Source organism: Mustela erminea, chromosome 17, assembly GCF_009829155.1.
Source record: "Mustela erminea isolate mMusErm1 chromosome 17, mMusErm1.Pri, whole genome shotgun sequence".
Taxonomy (NCBI): domain Eukaryota; kingdom Metazoa; phylum Chordata; class Mammalia; order Carnivora; family Mustelidae; genus Mustela; species Mustela erminea.
The window spans coordinates 33767128-33786465 of NC_045630.1; the positions used below are offsets into that span (position 1 = coordinate 33767128).

The window sequence follows — 19338 nt, forward strand, 5'->3', positions numbered from 1 at the left end:
AGCCGTGGGACAAGGGTGTTCAGTTCCGCAAAATTTCTCAAAGGATCACGGGCCACCGAGGTGCCAGGGCTCGGGCCCGTTGGGAACCAGCCTCGGCTTCCCCTTCCGTGAGCAGCATCCCTCGGCCCAGGCTGGAACATCTCTGTTCTGGGATCTTTTCTCTCGTTTATGTTTCTTGGCTCACAGAATTCCATCCTTGTCCTAACGGGCTGCCTTCTCAAACGCTTAGGAAGCGGCGAAACCTACACGGACCCCACTTATCACGGAAGTATGGAGAGGGAATGGCAGATGAAAAACAGAGACGTGATGACTCGACTAGAGGGAAATATTTATTCAGGCAGGAGCACCAGCAGACCCGCCACAGAAGGAGAATTCAACAGCAACCACGGACCGCACGGGCGGCACCTACCACCTTCCAGCACCATGCAACCCGGACAGCAGATACAGCACAGCCATTTCTCAAAATACATTCGGTTCTCTCTTACCTCTGCAGCAAGGGATCATAAATGCAGTTAAAGAAGTTAGGGGAAACGGCGCGCGGTGGTTCTTGCGCGCTCTCTGCCCGTCTGTCCTCCAGGAAACCGCAGGCGGTGGCTCCCCAGAGCCGGCACGAGGCTTCGGGGCCGCTGCTTTTCCCTCTACATCATAACCGATTTCAAATGGTGCTAGACAAAAACAGACTCTGAACACCAGGAGAAATCGGTCAGCCTGTGTAAGAGATGGGTCCGTCGGTGCTCCCGGGGGTCCCGCACTTAACCGTGCAGGTGGCGAGTCCGATTCCAGCTGCAGTGCCACAGCAGCGGAATGTTCCGGGGCGTCTGGAGCAGGCGCAGTGCTGACGCAGATGGGACCGTCCTCCGGGTACCACGAAAGAGAAAATCCCAGTGTTAGGATGAATCCCAGCGTTAGCTTTAGGCCAAAGTCCAAACACCGGACAAGAAGCAGTTCTTCTGATTCAGGAAGATACAAAGAATTCAAACAGGCCAAGTAACTGTTAAGCAGAAGATTCCTGGAACCCACACCTTAGCGTGGACTCATCGATTGGGCAGGACCACCTGTGAACTCTTTCATCCCTCTGGACTTAAAACAGACCCAGACTGAAAGGACAGCCCCTTGCACTTTTTGTTCTTTGTCTCTTTCTCCTCTGTAATCCTGGTCCTTTGTGTGAGAAGAGGCGAGCAAAGATAAAACAGTGGAAAACAGAGATAAAAGAGTATTTTCCCTAAGGCTTAGGATTGCTCAAGATACTAGTCCTAGGCCTTCCTAAAAAGGAAGCTAGGGAAGTAGACCAGGGACTTGGAAGAATTCCGAGAGAGCAGTTTGAGAGAAAACAACAAGCCAAGTAAGAAAAGAATTCTTTGGATGCTAGCTAGCATCACAGAATGAAGAATTTGCTGGAATTCTCAAATCTACCACTTCTCGGGGCGCCTGGGTGGCTCAGTGGGTTAAGCCTCTGCCTTTGACTCAAGTCATGATCTCAGGATCCTGGGATGGAGCCCTGCATGGGGCTCTCTGCTCAGCAGGGAGCCTGCTCCCTCCCCTCTCTCTGCCTGCCTCTCTGCCTGCTTGTGATCTGTCTATCAAATAAATAAATAAAATCTTTAAAAAAAAAAAAAATCTACCACTTCTCCTATTTCAATGGCCCAATTATACCAGATGATTGATACCATCTTCCTCACCTTAAGGGGTGATCTCAGGCTCCTCTTTAGGGCTAGTACATGCCACTAACCTATATTGACCTATATGACCTATATTTAACTGTGCTGTCTCAAGAGTACCATAACAGTATTACCTGAGAGCTAAATAAATTTAACTCCAGAAATAATGTAAAAACTAAGACTTCACTGGAATATCCCAGTGAGGCTCAAGGAAGTATTTTATCATTTAACACTCAAAAAATGTCACTAAAATCCACTTCACCCATTTCAGTCCCCCCAAGGATCCATCTATTAATGCAACTGCTTTCCTAGAACCTAGCTTCTCTCTTCCACCCATATTTTCTCAAAAGTTCCAGCTCAAGTTGGCTTATAGTTGGTTCTACTACCTGCCCTCACTATCTGGATCTCTTAATTTACAAAAAGTCTCCATGATCTTCCTAAGGTAAGTGAAATTTTTTAGCATATTTCAACAGAACACAGCACTAAAAAAGGAGCAGGGAGGGGTGCCCGGGTGGTTCAGTGGGTTAAAGCCTCTGCCTTCAGCTCAGGTCATGATCCCAGGGTTCTGGGATCCAGCCCCACTCCCTGCTGAGCAGGGAGTCGGCTTCCCTTCCTCTCTCTTTCTCTTCCTGTCTCTCTGCCTACTTGTGATCTCTGTCTGTCAAATAAATAAATAAAATCTTTTAAAATAAAAACAAAATAAAAAAGGAACAGGGAAATGCAGAAACTATCTTAGAATGCAGGATAGGGAGACAGAATATAAGCATATATTCACCCTGGCCCATAAATCTGGAAATTTTTACCTCATTAAAACTAAAGAATTGCAAAATCAAAGAACAAGATACCTTTAATCCCCATTATATTAAAACAACAGATAGCTTCTTATGTGAACACCCAATAAAAAGCAAGGAGGTGATGAAACAGATATCTTCATGTGTGGAAAGTACCGCAGTGACTGGCAAAAAGCCTATGAAAAACAATAAAGAATAATACAAATATTCATGCCAATTAGCCTTCCTAGGAATCCACTCTAATGGAATATTTTTTTTTTAAGTTTATTTATTTGACAGACAGAGATCACAAGTAGGCACAGAGGCAGGCAGAGAAAGAGGAGGAAGCAGGCTCCCGGCTGAGTAGAGAGCCCCATGCAGGGCTCCATTCCAGGACCATGAGATCATGACCTGAGCTGAAGGCAGAGGCTTAACCCACTGAGCCACCCAGGTGCCCTAATGGAATATTTTGATATGAAAAATATTTCATGCATTTTTAGCAAGGGCTTCATTACCAATAAAACTGGAACAACTTAAATATATAATAGCAATTTTGGACTACCCAGATACAGCCACTAGAATAAGTTTATATTTCCCTATCATGATTTAGATTTTCATTGCATAACTTTGTAAAAAGTTAGATGCATGGGAAAATGTACTAGAATGGATGGCACCAAAACATTTCACGGTAGGAGGAGTGTGGGTGATATTGTGTGTTCTGTTTTACAAATTCTCTGTAATTTTATGAAAAAATATTAAGTTAAAAGAAGAAAACACATACTTTGCTGAGTGCACAAGATAAAATAAGGATGTATGAGGGAAATAAATGGCTTTTTATACTAGAAGAACATCAGACCGTGTGCTGAAAAAAATCAGGATGAATCGTCAGCGGCTGATCTCCTGTGGGTCATGCTGTGGGCCAGACTGACACTGTCCTGCTTTTGTCTTCCCCTCAGGCACAAGTGCTCTCATAGCCGGTAAGTTTCGGGAAGGGCTGGATGAGGAGCTCTAGCACCCTGAACAGTAAGTATGCTCTTACACGAGTGAAACCTAAAAGGAGAGATCTGTGTCTCCTACATTACAGTTTCGGTTAGAAGGAAAGTAAGTCAAAATTCAGGCCACAGTGTGGCAAGACTGGTATCCTCACAGGCATACAGAGTGAGTGTCCTTGAGGGAAGGTTCTATACTGGCTTTAAAGTGTTACAGCTGAATAATCATCCTTTGTGTTGGTAGCTGGAGAGCCCTACTTCCTCTTTGGTTTATAACCCAGGAGGTTTCCTCAGGATGGTATCACGCCCACTCCCACAAACTGGAAACCACAAGACCAACTTCCTTAGCCCATTTAAGAGGAGTGGTTTGGTGGCAGACTCTGTGGCAGAGGACAGCTCCTCCCTGGGCCTTACACAAGGCAGGAGCACAGGGCCCTTGAGCGCCGGGGTCAGGAGCTCCAGGGCTGTCGTCACCGAGCTGTTGAATGGCTGCTGTGGACTAAAGGTTACAGACTGCTCTGCTCACCCCCTATCAGCCACCCTGCGGCAATAAGACTAATGCACTAGATTAAACCAAGAGCAGAGGGAAACTCCTAAAGGTAAGCCTGTGTGAGGTGTTTCTTAAAAGTAGAATTTATCTGCGTCCTCCTCTCTCTCTGCCTTCCTGTGATCTGTCAAATAAATAAAATCTTTTTTTTTTAAAGTAGAATTTATACTTTCATTTAAAGAACTCACTGGCAATCTGGAGTGGGACTAGATGTTTAGAATTTAAAACGTATGGGTTATATTTCCTGTGCATTCAATGACCCTGTTTTACTGCCTAGGTATTTTCTTTGGCGTGATCTTCTTTCTTTCATCTGTCATTGGCTCTTGTTGGATAACTGTAAAGCGCAAAAAAGGGTAAGCATAGCCATATTGTCCTAGAAAATGTCTATGACTGTACCCTGTACCTGCCTCCTCTTGAGAGCCAAAGTGAAAGTAAACCTCAAAAAAAAAAAAAAACCACTGCTACATAACCAGATGTAATAATTCATAATTATAAAGAAGGCCCTTGATGTACATTATGGACACTAAAAGAAATATATATAATATTAAGAACACCTAAAAGTTCTTAAATATATATGATATTAAGAACACCTTAAAAAAAAAGTCTAGGATTTTATGGAGGATTAAAGTTTTACCAAAAGGAAAATTAGGCAGGAGGAATTTTTCCAAAAGTGTTGATGAGATACTTGGTATCCCAGTCTTGCTGAAACATTCCCGGCTCTGAGCTCTGTACACAGACCTCATCCAGGCACTAGAAGTTACACAGTGTGTCCTGCAGGCCCACACAGCACAGGCTGCCAGTGTCAAACAACTGAGGCTTTTTTTTTTTTTAAGATTTTATTTTATTTTTTAAATTTATTGGACAGTGAGAAAGATCACAAGTAGGCAGAGAGGCAGGCAGAGAGGAAGAAGCAGGCTCCCGGCTGAGCAGAGAGCCTGATGCCATCCCAGGACCCTGAGATCATGACGTGAGCCGAAGGCAGAGGCTTAACCCACTGAGAACTGAGGCTTTTTACAGGGCATTAAAAAGTGAATATTTTATAAACCCACCTAATTTTGAAACTTGCTAAAACCTTCCAAGGATTAGATCTAAATAAACATTTGTGACCAGGAAGAGAAGGCATTCAGCTTTTGTATTCGCTGATGTATTTAGAACAACATCTGTGAGGTCAAAGTCAGTAAGATCAATGTTCAACGGTGATAAGCAAATTCTATACCCATGAGACATAGCTCACACCTTCAAGCAGTTTGCTTCAGTAAACATTCTAAACACACACACACACACACACACACACACACAGTCCCCAAAAACAAGCCTGACAGAAACTAAAGTTGCTACTTCACACAGGATGCCAGGGTACATGTTTTTGGTTTTGTTTAAGATTTTATTTATTTATTTGACACAGACAGAGATCACAAGTAGGCTGAGGCAGGCAGAGAGAGGAGGGGAAGCAGGATCCCCTCTGAGCAGAGAGCCCAATGTGGGGCTCAATCCCAGGACCCTGAGATCATGACCTGAGCTGAAGGCAGAGGCTTAACCCACTGAGCCACCCAGGCGCCCCAGGGTACGTGTTTTAAAAGCAGAATATCACAGCCAAGGGTCCTACAATCTAGTCAGGAACTCCATTTCATGATAAAATAATTAGTAGAGATTTACATTTAAGTTCAATCTTTAGCCTTCCTAAGTAACATTCTCTGTATGTTGTGGTTTGACAGATAAAAACACGTCGCTCTTCTTCATTATTAAACAACAAAAAAGTGAAAGTAGCCCTGATACTTTATATAAGCAAAAGTCTTTGTGTCAATAAGCTTTTCCCCTTAACGTTTTTTTAGTGCTATCGTCTGAGTCACTTTTTTAAAAAATTAGGCTTTTTTAAAAAATTGAGGCTGAATGAAAGTAGTTGGGGATTCTAATTTTCTATTTCCAGACCACTGTCCAGGTAAAACCAGCCAGGGCAAACGATTCTCTTTCTCTTAGAGACATTTATGACAGTCTCGCCCCTCCTCCCTTCTCCCAACGACTCCATTCAGCTTTCCTAGGGCCTGTTCTTAGTTCATCAACTGAGGGCTCGAATTCCCGAGTCTAGCTATTGTTTCCCTCATGTAACTTAAGATTATTTCCTCATATTATTATCTACAGGCATAAAAAAGATTCGATATCCATTTCATAAAAATCATTTCTTTAGAAATGATTATCCTGTCTCATCAAAACACCCTCAGATCGCACACCATTTCTTCATACGCTCCATGTCTTAAAATCCGCCTCCTGTCGTTGCCATGTTCTTTCCGAGTGTTATGTGTGATGGCCTCTCACGAGCCTTCTGTGAGCAGCAGCAACCAGGGATGGGGTGGGGAAGATGATTATGGTCTTCCCTAACTCAAAAGCTCAGAGAGCAAACCCCCAACCAGTAAAGTAACCCACTATCGAACCTATCATATAGTGATCCATAAACATTTTAAAACTTCTCTAAGCCTTTATTTTTTGGGCCCCTGTTTCACTTCTTGGGATAATGAGTGGATTACTATAAGAAAATGTTTTGTTTTCATGTTAGAAATTATATATAACTAACAGGAGGAAGTGCTGAGTTTAAATAATCAGAATCTCCAAGGTCCTTCTCTTGGAAGCAACTGGGTGATTAATCATTGTTCTATGTCCATGTATGGTGAAGCTGATAGACTATGGAGCTGAGCTGTGGCTTCTTATCTGGATCTCAAGCTTTCCTCACAGGAAGGGCAGGGAAGCCCTCTCACAGAAATGAGAGGGAAGTCATATGAAGCACAGAATAGAAGTGGAGGGGACCTTGGCTCTTGCCCTGCCAGCAGAGCAGTTTACGTCAGTGCCCTAAGACTGACAGAACAGTGTAGAAGGAACGGCCTGTTCTTCTGTGGGAGCTGCAGGATCAAACCAGGCCTGGGGGGTGCAGGCACAACTCTGCCTCTGACAGGAGACAGCTCAGAAACTGCCCTGTTTCATTTTGTGGTAGCCCTCTGAGGGGATGTTTAGCACACTCATTTCATTCTGTAAATACTGAGCAACTGCTCTGTCCCAGGGACAGTTCTGAGGCTGGTATGAGTGTCCATTAGTGAAGATGGACTCCTTTAGGGAGTTCTCATTCCAGTGACTGGAGAGAGAGCACAAACGAGACACGTAATTAATTAATTATAATAAAGGGGATAAAGACTAGGAGAAAACAGAGCAGAGTAAGGGAGCTCGGGAACATGGGTGTGGGGGAGACGCCAAATTTAATACGATTAGGTGAGTCCCATTTGGGAGGGCTTTAAAGTGAGGTCATGTCTATGGGTGTATATATAATATAGCCTTTCTACGTTTGTCTAATTTTAATTTCTTATAAATCTTCAAACTGCTTATTTTTTTAAATTACTTTTTGTATGCCTTGTATAACCAGCAAGTGAGGAGTGAAGTGGCCAGAAGTGGTGTTAGCAGGGAAAAGTGCAGCTATAAATCCAAGTCACCAGCCTGAGGTGGTGGTTAGGGTCCAGCCGAAAGCAGTGTTGTAATTAGTGGCCTCTTCTCACGGTGGCGGTGTGATCCAGGACTGAAGGACCTGATGGCTGTAACTAGCCCTCTCCTCCATCACAGAATTCTGCTCCAACTGTTTACCAGGTAGTACATTTCTAATTGTCCTATACTTACCCTAAGTTTCAAGGTTGCTCTTTGTTTGGATATACTAACGCTGAATTTGGGGAGCAAGCCTGTTCTATTCTTTTTTTTCTTTTTTAAGATTTTATTTATTTATTTGACGGGCAGAGATTACAAGTAGGCTGAGAGGCAGGCAGAGAGCCTGATGCGGGGCTCAATCCCAGAACCCTGGGATCATGACCTGAGCCGAAGGCAGAGGCTTTAACCCACTGAGCTACCCAGGCGCTCCGAGTAAGCCTGTTCGAGACTAACATCACATCACTGATGATTTCCTATGCCTCCTTGATCTTTAGCTTTCCGAGTTTCAGGATGTCTAATTACTCCATGCATTTCCTCCCTCTGCCCCCACACCGCACTGCCCACTCTATTAAATTATTATTTTTTTAAATCTCTTGTGTCCTTGGTCTCTATTATACTCCTTAACAGTGCCCCTGGCAGAAAATGAGCTTCTTGTGAGCAGAGACCACCTATCATATCAGACTCAAAATCATTTTTATTTAGTGATTTCTGACTTCCACTTCTACAGTAGTCAGGATTAATAATAAGAATAGCAATAATGGGGGTACCTAGGTGGCTCAGTCAGTTAAGCGTCTGCCTTTGGCTTAGGTCATGATCCCAGGTTTCAGGGATCAAGTCCCACGTCAGGATCTCTGGTCAGCACGGGGAGTCTGTTTCTCCCTCTGCCCTTCCCTGCTGCTCACTGTCTGCCCCTCCCTTACAAAAATAAATAAATGAAATCTTAAAAAAAAAATAACAACAGCTAATATATTTGCTTACAAAATACTTTAAAATGTATTGTCTTTGGTCTCCAAAGGAACTCTGCGATGTAGATAGGCCAAATAACATCGTTATCCCAAAGCAGAGAAGACTCCCAAAGCAGAGAATTTCAGTGACTTGCTTAAAATCATACCAGCGGGAAGTTGCTCAGGGTTAGGGCTTTGGTCTTGATGATGGAACTCAGAATCCTGAGCCCATTCGGCTTCCCGGTAACAATTTCAGCTGTCATGACTTCTGAATCTCATTCTGTATCACCCAGAGCTGCATATAGTACAAAGGGGGAATATTTCCTTTTTTCTTTCAATATTGTCCCCCTATCGATTTTACTGAATTTTTTTAAGCTACTCTGGTACATTAGGCCAGTATCCTTCTAGAAAACAGTAGGAAATCTCTCCCTTTTTATGCTAGTCTGTTATTAGCTTATAAGAAAATTACAGTATTTCTGTAAAGGACTCTGTCCCTAGTAAGGTTTGGTGAAAATGTTCCTGTCCCTTCACACAGACTAGCAAGTTCTGTAATTTAACATTACTGGCCTTTCACTAGCGAAAAATGTGTCATCTGCTTACTGTATATTTCACTGTATATTTATACAATAATTTGTGACAAAGATTAATTAGCAGAAGTCATGCATTGGTCACTCAGGAAAAATGTTAGACTTCTCCATTCACAGCCCATTTATCCCTGCCTCTTGTTTCTGCCTCTGATCTATTCCTATTCCTATACAAACGAGCCTTCTTGTATATACTCAGATAAGTCATTAAAATCTTCATTAGTCTGAGGCTTGGAGTACAAAACTATTAAGACCACTCATTATAAAGCATCCGTGCATTACTCCATGTTCCCATTAACTCCCATCAGTCAGGTGGCTAGGCATGTCCCACTCATCACTCAAAACCACTTAGAACCATTCCTCAGATAACCACTTAGCCATTGTTCCTTGGAAGCCCCTCCCTGAATACCAGCCAGTCCAACCCTCTGCTCTTCCTCACCCAAGGACCTCAAGTTGCCCTTCCTCGCCCTCTGAAATCTTTGGCTCCTGATTCACTCTTGCTCTTTGTCTCAAGGGATGCCCTCCTTGTAATTTCTAAGAAAGAGTAAAGAGTAACTGAGTAATGAAGTACTGGCAAGTGGCCAAGTGACTTAAGTGTGCTTCCACCCTGAAATCCCTAATACCAACACATACTTGAAACCTAAAGGTACCAGGATTGCATCATGTCTCATTTAATTTCTGTACAGAGAAGTGCTTACTTGGCTCTTGAAGAGGCAGAGCAGCACACCACGTGAGATCCCAAGACTTGTGAGCAGTGAGAGCTGTGTTCACTCCCACCTACTGGCTATGAAACCCCCAGGGAGACACTTCCCTTCTCTGAACTTCATTTTCCTGGTCTGTGAAATAGGGACAGTAGTTCAAAGCTCACTTAACACAGTGCCTCGCTTAGGACGAAGGTCAGAAAATGTGAGCTATTGGGGCACCTGGGTGGCTCAGTGGGCTAAAGCCTCTGCCTTCAGCTTAGGTCATGATCCCAGGGTCCTGGGATGGATCCCCGCCATCCAGCTTTCTGCTCAGCAGGGAGCCTGCTTCCTCCCCCTCTCTGCCTGCCTCTCTGCCTGTTTGTGATGTCGGTCTGTCAAATAAATAAATAAAATCTTAAAAAAGAAAGAAAGAATGAAAGAAAGAAAGAAGGAAAGGAAGGAAGGAAAGAAGAAGAAAGAAAGAAAGAAAGAAAGAAAGAAAGAAAGAAAGAAAGAAAGAAAGAAAATGTGAGCTATGGTTCTTCAAATGTGATCGTTACTGGTATCTCAAAGCATTAAATCCTTGGAAATACTGTCAGTCTTCCTATGCTTCATGACAAGGACTGCTGCTCTCCAAACTGTGGACGTTAATTGGACAGAACACAGAACTTCTACCTTCACTAAAGCAGAAGAGGAAGCTTTGAGTCAGACCCACTGTGCAGGGCCCCTGACCTTGAGAGGCTTCAATATCACAATCCAGCGGTAAAAGGTTATTTGCCAGTCAGAACTGCTTTGGAAGGAATTATTGCTTTAGGCAGAGACACTTCTCTGTAAGAATTCAGGCTCTTCTGACACAATGTACAGGGTGGTTTTCATAGTTTTTTCTCCTTCAAGTTTTGACTTAGTCTTGAAAGGTGGGATTTGGCTATGTTTTCCTTTTACATATCTCACAAAGATTTCAGAAACTTAGGCAAATTCTGCCCTAAATTTCAAAGTGAAAGCCACTGATGAATTTCTTCCAAGACTGAAATGTATATAATTTTTCCTCTTCTGCCCATTAGCAAGAATACAGATGGGAAACCTAAAGAGATGATCCATTTACATCCTCAAGAAGACAACAGTGTTTTAAAGCCTCAGACTCTGCAAACCAATCAGGAAGACAGCAGCAGGTACCTCATGTAAATCCTGAACTCATGTCTTGGAAAGCTCAAGTACTGAAAAATGAGAATAGGATCTGCATAGGTTGCTGGTCTAGCTGGATCCCTGAAGCTGGGGGTCAGAAGGTACTTCAGGAAATGGAAATGCCTTGGTTGCTGTTGTGTTGGATTCTGGCTGTTTCCAGCAGTTGGGTGAGGACTGCCATCTGTGCTGTGCACGGGCACTGTTTTCACAGAGCATTCCTGTATTTTTGTGCAGGGGTGCCGTGAACCTTTGAGAGGGAAGCTTTTGTTTTTCTTGTGGAACCCAAGCATTTGCCACATGGATGTGCCTCCGGGTCCCCCACTCCCCTTAAGTGCACAGGGTCACCTCAGGATCCTGTGGAGACTTTGTATTTCTAGTTTCCCAGCTCTGACTCAATTCTCTGCCTCACCTGTCCTCCTAGGACTGCTCTCTCCCTTCTGTGCCCCTCCCCCGCCCCCAGGGGCTTGTCACCACACCTCATGCCTGCATTCCAGGAACTGAGAGCCCCAGCTTGGCCTCACAGGTGTTGTGTAGTAAATGTTAAGCTGTTTGCTGAAGGATTGGGGTAAAAAGGGAGATTATGCTACAACCCAAATGGGCATACAACGTATAACTGAATAGTAGAAATCATGGAACCTAAAAGTAACTGTTTTTGTAAATAAGGTCTTACTGGAACGCAGCCTCCCTCACCTACTGTTGGCCTATTTACAGCTACAACAGCAAAGCTGAGGAGAAACCACAGAGCCCCAGAAACTGTGTGTGTCTTTACAAAACTTAATTTAAAAACTGTTTCACAATGCTTTAAGTAGTATTTAATTCCTCTTCATTCCTGCCAGGTTACTGACCTACTAAACACTTTACCAGCTTTCTTCCAATTTGAGGTACATTCATCAGGCTCAGACTCTACTTACCCAAGGAGCTCTCCCCAAAGTGCCCCAGTCCAAAGTGATGTCAATCTTTAAAACTCCCTGCACTTGCTGTCTGTAACATTTTTAAAATAAACTATTTCCTTTTAAGAATAATAAGTGCCCATTAAGGAAAATATAGAAAATAAAGAAAAATATTAAAAAATATAAAAATGACCTGAAATAGCCTCCACCCACTGGGTGGTATGCTTACGCTTGTTTGCCTACATTTACATGTTGCAGGGCTATCCACTGAAATTGTACTTACTTTATAATATTGAATTTTGATTTTGTTTTTACCAAATGACAACCATTTCCTTTATCAGAAAACCTATATTGCATAGTATTCAACACCATATTTCTTGTTTTTGCCTATTAACACTCTTCTATTCACTTGGTTATTCCTACATTCTACAAACATGGATTAGTCACCTTTTTTTTTCAGTTTTTTTTGTTTGTTTGTTTGTTTTTTTAAATTTCAGAGAGAGAGAGCACAAGTCAGGGGAAAAGGAGAAAGAGTAATTCATCCCCACTGAGCAAGGAGCCCGGTGTGAGCTTGTACCAGGACTTTGAAATTATGACCTGAACTGTGGTCAGATGCTTAACTGACTGAACCACCCAGGCACTCCTGGATTAGTCAATTATGACATGCACCACACTTTGTATTTATGGGTAAGGACCTCCTTTTAAAATTTCCCTAAATTTCTGAGTAGAGACTTTATCAAATGAGAAGTATTAATATGTGAGAGTAAATTTACCAAAATTTTATTTTAACTAACGTTTTGGAAGTGTTCTTTTACATCAAGGTACATGTCAAACTGTTTACCTTCACCGGTGACAAACTTTTAATAAATGGTAGGAAGTCCTTAATGAATTTGTCTCCAATCTCTTTTCTAAGACCGCAGTTTTGGCCATAATGTTCTCCAGGAGCAGGGCTGATCATCTGTGGCAACATATGGTAGACAAGGAATGACTAAAAATCTGCACCCTGCGCCCAAGCCAGGTGCAAGGGCCAAGAGGGTGACACGGGTAAAGAGGCAGACTCCAAAGACACAGCTGCACGCTAAAGGACATGAGAATGTTCAAAGATGACACAGGTAACAAATGATGTTGGGCAATCTTGTGAGGTGGAGAGAGAAACACTGAGGGATCAGGTGGCAGTAATAATAGGGGGTGTCAGGTGAGCGGCTGGGCCTCCGCAGGGATCTGTCCCCTGGTGGGAGGACAGTTATCCTGGCCTTAAGCATGGCCAGGGAAGTGTTTGGACATCTTGGACTATATGGTATCTTCTGCAAATCGTGACTGCCGTAGGGGCAGGACATGCTCTCGGAGGCAGAGCCTCGTCCAAACTACCAGCTCCTGTTCACTCTCCATGCCATGGCCTGGCTCAGAGAAAAGAGAGTCAGAAATATTCTGTGTGTTATGAGGGACCTCTATGTTTCTGGAACAAGGCTCTTTCTATTTAGTTGCTCAATTGTGAGAACACTTTTCCTTTGGCAAAAAAAAAAAGCGACGAGGAAAGGTCAACTTCTTCATTAATCTCTCTCTTATCTACTCAGTGTCTCAACTTTGGCCGTATTTTCTTGGGCCCTACACAGCAACCACGAAGGAGGGCAGAAACACATCTTCTGAACTCGTAATTATGTGTAACGCTAGTATCACCATTTTAAGCAGCAAATTCTTGGGTTGTTCCCTTGTCACCCATGCTGTCACCTGAATAAAAATATCCTGCTATTTCAGTGCCCTTCCTTGACAAAGTACCACAGAGCTGAGGAGCACCTTGAATCACAAGTTGTTGGAAAGGAGCCTATTCAACAGAGTAAGATGTGAGACTCATACAGTGACAGACGTGACCTCGCAGAGACCAGACCATGTGCCCAAGAAGATGCTGACACGCTCCCAGGAGCCCGTAAAAGCTCCCTCCTCTTGGCGTGGATTACTGTCAGTCCTCCTGCTCTCCCCTGCTGAATGCACACCTCAGCTAGTAAGGGGAAAAGACCGCACTCAGGGTTTATAAATAGTCTCAGTTACGGAAAGGAAGACGGCGTCACTTTGGATTTGTTTACAAGTTTGTGATTTCCCTTTCTCACTTTCAAATAAATGTTCATACTATGGAATGGGCTCATTAATGAGAGGATCAAAATCCAGGAGGAAGATATGAAAAACAAATAAGTCACACATAATTATACTATTCAGTGATAACCACTGTTAATATTTTGCTTTTTGCTAACCTTTCTTCATACATGTTTGCTTCTTTATACACAGATCTTTCTTAATAGTCACTTTTTCTTCTGTAGAGCAAAATCTATTAGAACAGAAAAATATAGCTAGATCCGTTTTTGCTATCACTAGGAAAAAAGTATTTTCTGTTTATTATATACAATGCTGAAGCAACCACAGTGTCTTTTGTTTAGACAGAAGGGGGAAAGGTTTTCAAGAGAAACTTCTTAAACAATGAGATCTGGGGCTCTATTTCAAAAGCAATTTGTACTGTGTGTCTAAAACATACTAACTTAAGTAAAAGGATAACTTTATTATAAAGCAAGTGACTTACTTTTTGTATAGATTCAGAATATACTCAATAAACTAGGAAACCGTGAATTTAAGAGTTGCAACATTAACGTACAGGTTGCTAAATAAGTGGTCCTGGAGTCCATAACTGGTCCACACACTTACAGATCGGCCATGCTAACGATCTAGAAGATACCAGAATCTTTCTGGGTAGTTAACAACAGACTTGCATATGACGACTGCTAACTACTGTGTAATTCTGGGTTGCTTTTCAAGTGTATTGTGCCACACTTACCTTGATAAATATAAAGAGGGAATTGGACATCAACTTGAAGTTTTCTTTAAAATCATAGAAGAAAGGGGAAAAAACAGCATTAACGAAGTCAACTGACAAAGTAGGAGGAAAAAATTACAACTTATATCATAGACAAGGGTAACTGAGATATTTAGAGAGTAAAAAAATAAAAGACCAAACCTCCTCACCTCTCCTCCCTGTAAATAGGCAAAGGATATCCAACTGGGCCTTCAATAAAAGAAAGGCAAGTAACAATCAATATATGAAAACATCCTCAATGGTTTTGCTTAGTTGAAACTTGGGGAAACGTTGGGAAATATATTAGGTCTTGAGTTTCTGAAGAAGCACACTTTAAACAAAGGGCTAGAAATTAACTGATGGGAATTGGCCTTTCTTAGAATTAACATTCCCTATCACAAGAAAAAAATGTAAATTCCTTTATCCCCCCAGAATGCAGTAGGTCAGTGAGCATTGTGATGACCATGCCATTGAATTTCAAGGAATTCATAAAATTTTTTGCCTGTGACATCAGTGATCCATGGGAAATCTTGCTTATACTAACTATGGGTGAAATACTGACCTGTCTAACTTCATTTGTATTGCTGAGTAATTCTGTTAACCTCTGGCCTTACATTTTTCATCTGAGAAGCTGGTCTCCAAAATTATTCTTAGTGCTAACAATCTAATTTTGTTTCTCATTTCCTTTTTGTGTACACGTAATTTTGACGTGGAAGTTAAAAAGTCTATGACATTTAAATGGTATGTTCTATTTTCATCACTATAATGGGAGAGGAATAAAAGATTTTTTTTCCTTCTAAATCTGTCTGGAACATGGTTTGCAATATATTTACTTTTTAAAGCCTTCAAAATCCAAGAGGAAACAAAATGAACATGCTTTCCTTCTGAGAAATGCCGCCCTCTCTGCACCTAATGGTTTCAGAATCCCTCCCTGAGTGGGGTGTGGCTTTTCACTGGAATGTTCTTGCCAGTAAGTAACAGCTAAATATGAAGGTCAACTGTCTGGCAGGTGCTCACCAGGTACAAACGGAGGTGGCACAGCTCCCAGGGCCAACATCAAAAAGATGGCTTATCTTAGCTCTGTTTAGCCAGTCTCTTTCAGCTTTTCACAGCTAACCTAGTGTGTAATTCACTGTGCCAGTGGAAAGCCTTTTCTGAGAGTCCTCACAGGCCCATTTCTCTGAAAAGCATGATGGAAATACACTAATTTAGGAGGCCAAGAAGCATCTGGCATTCAGATTAATTTTTCACAAGTTGGCCTCTGTTTAATGACATTCCCACACCCTTCCCTCCACCCCAGTGCCATTCATAAGGCCTTAAAGGAGATCTAGCACACAGCTCCAAACCTGTTCGACACACAGGCGTACTCTCCATGCTCTCCTCTTTGCCACTTGGGCAGGGTGACAAAAATCTTTAGGGGAGTTGCAGGCACCAGGAGCTTTACTGCACCAACTCACTCAAAGCCTTGGCTCTTGAGTTCTATTCCTGTCCAGGCTACAGGATGTTCAATGTCAACACTCTCCCTTTGAACTAAGTCACTGAAATGATCTCAAGGCTAAGGGACAGACAGTAGCTCCACTTCCTATCACAGCTTGCACTGCCTGAGACAGGACGTTTTCTGGGTAGACAGTTGTAGCTCCCTCCTTTAGAGGCAAACCCGTGTTCCTAGTGTCTATGTTTATTAAAACACAATCTTTCAGAACCTTCCCAGCCCTTATTTGGTAAATCCATGCTGGGGGAGAACTGGCAGAGACAGGTTAGAGGCATTTGACAGCAACACCCATTTCTTTCATGCAGTATTCATAGGCATTTATTATGCACCTATGACAGACCTAGAACTGTCTTAGCACTGGAGCTACAGCAGGAAAACTCTATCCCTGTGTCAAGGAGCTTGTCAGAAAAATACGGAAAAGGGCTCCAAATTTCCAATGGAGCCTTTATTGAGGCAAATGAAAATAATTTAATCTATGTGAAATTATCCAGTTATATTTAGAGTGTCTTGGATGATCCCCCAGCATAGATTTTACTGATTGAAAGAAAGTTCCAGTAAAACCCCAATTCTTGACTCTAATCTAGTTTGTGTAGCTGGGAAACCAAACACCAGCCATACTTTGCCACCTTTTAATTTACGCATGAGAATAAACTTACTTCTAAGACTAGAAATAGATGAGAAAGTATTTTCATCTTACTAAGATGTAACTGACATATACCGTTGTATACAGATGGTGGCCGAGAAAATTAGACTCTCTCTTTTTACGGGTAAGTGTCAACATTGGACAACAGGACATTTCTGTTATATAACTCTTTGTGACAGTAATAACAGAAATAATCCCCTTTCATTTTCTTACTCACTCTCTCCTTAATTATACCTCCTTTAAATCAGTGTTGTGATAGAGTGTCTGGATTTTAGAATCTAAGACAGTGAGATGTTTTAGGTATTATTTCCACACCTTTTGTTTCATAGGCCATCAAGAATCCAAACATTGTGTTGTTCTGGGACAAGAGGCAATTCCATTGTTTGATGAACCCACAAAGTTTTTAGTACCTCTCAGCTACAGAAATCTTTAAATATACAGAGTGTTTTGTAATTCCAGAAGATGCATTTGAGGTTAATACAGAAAGCTTACCTTTCCCCAGCATTGTTATACCCTAATTCTGTGTGATGCGGGATCAAGCGGCATCATTCTATGAACAAAACAGTAGTTGATACATAGGTTGGACTGAAAAAATTTTTTCTTCCTCTCATTCCTAAAACACAGGGTCAATATAGAAAACTGAAAAGCATAAAGAAAATGAAATACTCATAATCCTATCACTGATGGTTAAGTTTAAACTAATTGCTCTATGAGAATGCCCAAGACAAACATTTATTTGGAGTCAGTTATTTTTTTTTAACTTACATATATATTGTAGTTTCTCATGTAGATTTTTTTAAACTCCTGCTGCATAGATGTGCATAAAACCACCTATCAAAAATTCCTTGTTCTTTGGCTAGACACTGAAGATTTATTTATTTTTCCCAAAATTATACATCTTTGGTCACAGCTCTGATGATTTCTTTGGGATAAAATTCAAATGGAACCAGTGGTTTAAAAGTCACGGCCATTTAAAAACTTAACAGATGGAAAAGTTAAATTGAAAGCCTAAGTTTGAAGGTGTTGGTCCCCCCCAATACATTTACTCACACTGGCTGACATTTGTCATTCTTTGCCAGCTAATGGGAAGAAAATGTCAATGCCTTTTGTGTACTCTTCTAATACAGGTTGTGACTTTTTTTTTTCCCCTTCCTAGTCATACAGGTTTAGTCAGAATGCTACAAATAGGTCTGGCTCATTCTTAATTTTCCACAGAGAGATTGGGTCATCAGGAAATTTCCCCTCTTATGGATTTCTCTCCATCCCAACAATAATGGCTTTAATTAAAGCACTTCCAGGAGATGAGCAATTAATACACCCTTGTCCTCACCTTTCTCATGCATCTTTTTTCCCTCTTCAGTAAAGCATTTAGTTGCTCAAGGGCAGGGACCTCAGAGAGGTGAGGCCCCAAATGCTAATGGCCCGGTGTTGTTTAATAATTCATCTACCTTGCTTTACTTGAGGGGTTGGGAGTGCAGCGCCTAAACCTCTGAGATTCTGAAACCTCTCAGGCCTCCAGAGGATCCCAGAGCAGATGCTGAGAGCCCCGCAAATCACAAGCACTGTCCCTCCATATGCCCGACTCATGCCAACTCCTGAAACAAGGGCAGGGAGTCGGGGCGGTTCCGAGGCCCCAGCACACACAGCAGGCGCGAGGGGTGCGGCCCCACGACGACCCGCCGCCTGGCCTTGGGTTTCTAGTTTCAGGTCACTGTGCTTTTCGCTCAGTGAGGCGTTCGATTCCGGAGAAGGGACAACGTGGACCCCGCCAGCTCTGCTTCCCTTCGCACCCTCCTGAGTCCGGGCGGTGAGCCCGCCGAGCCCCGCAAGCCGCTGGGATTGTCGGGTCAGTGCGCAAGGCAGCGTCGCAGGGCCGCCTGGCGCCCGCGGAGAGGACCAAACAGCTCTGTGACGCCGCAGCCAGACCCTCCCCTTCCCAGGCCGAGTCGCAGAGGTCAGCGGGGCCCCGCGCCCAGGCCCCGCCCAGTTAGGCAGGGAGAGTCACTTCCGCGCAAACGGCGCTGAGGCCACGCCCCCGCGGCTGGCACCTGACACCGGGCAGCCGGGGATTGTTGCGTCTGCTCCCCGACCTGGGAGAGTGTCGCTTGGCGGACTCTCAGCTTCCCGCGGGTCTCCGGGAAGATGGTGGTGTCCTACGCGCGGCGCGCGGCCCATCCCTGCTGTCTGCAGAAGCGCTTTTCCTTTTTGTGTTGCTTTAAGATCTCTTTGATGGCCGCAGTGCTCCTGATACCCAAGCCCTCTGGTAAGAGCCTGGAGGGGGTGTGCGCTTCCGCGGCGAGCTGAGCGGGTCGGGGAGCTGGCCGACGGGTCCGGGAGCTGGCCGACGGGTCCCCAGGGCCCGGGAGCTTTGCTTGGTGGTCGGGAACAGGCGCGGTGCTGCGGCGGCCCCAGTCGTGTTTTGCGGGTACCCAGGGGGTGGAGGCCCTGTGGTGCGGGAGCTGAAGGTTTGGGAGCAGTTGGGCAGTGAGCCCGGATGGTGTTGGGCGCGGCTTGTGCTTTCCCGGGGCGGAACTGTGACCCCAGCGAATGCTTGCGGGGTGCTTCCGGGCAGAGGCACCCGGGGCAGGGGAGCGCGGACGCGGGGCCTGGGGAGACTGCTTGGTCTCCGTACCGAGTGCGTGTGGCTGTTGCTAGGAT

At 43.5% G+C, this 19338-nt stretch overlaps 1 protein-coding gene and 3 long non-coding RNA genes across 13 annotated transcripts in view; 3 read left to right on the forward strand and 1 right to left on the reverse strand.

Annotated features, from left to right (window-relative positions):
- Positions 1 to 3754: 3754 nt before the first annotated feature.
- On the forward strand, positions 3755 to 13499 carry LOC116575707. 2 transcript variants are annotated; one of them, XR_004279921.1, is made up of 5 exons: positions 3755 to 4016; positions 4242 to 4317; positions 7371 to 7588; positions 10696 to 10803; positions 13281 to 13499. It is a non-coding gene; the product is annotated as an uncharacterized LOC116575707 (long non-coding RNA). The 2 variants fall into 2 exon arrangements; XR_004279920.1 differs by lacking the exons at positions 3755 to 4016; positions 4242 to 4317 and having other exon boundaries at positions 6930 to 7588.
- On the forward strand, positions 11117 to 13230 carry LOC116575706. Its single transcript, XR_004279919.1, has 2 exons — positions 11117 to 12393; positions 12620 to 13230. It is a non-coding gene; the product is annotated as an uncharacterized LOC116575706 (long non-coding RNA).
- LOC116575709 lies at positions 12476 to 17399 on the reverse strand. The gene is made up of 3 exons (XR_004279923.1): positions 17173 to 17399; positions 14528 to 14571; positions 12476 to 12664 (listed from the first exon to the last, which is right to left on the reverse strand). It is a non-coding gene; the product is annotated as an uncharacterized LOC116575709 (long non-coding RNA).
- Positions 17400 to 18686: 1287 nt separating this feature from the next.
- The window catches only part of CD46 (CD46 molecule), a 40239-nt gene continuing 39587 nt past the window's right edge, over positions 18687 to 19338 (forward strand). For 6 of the 9 annotated variants that reach the window (XM_032317104.1, XM_032317099.1, XM_032317102.1 and 3 more), the window contains exon 1: positions 18688 to 18943. In XM_032317104.1, coding sequence (XP_032172995.1) covers positions 18823 to 18943 — 121 coding nt within the window. In that variant the 5' untranslated portion in view covers positions 18688 to 18822. Of the gene's footprint in view, positions 18944 to 19338 lie in introns of all 9 variants that reach the window. The other 3 variants (XM_032317108.1, XM_032317105.1, XM_032317107.1) reach the window with 3 other exon arrangements.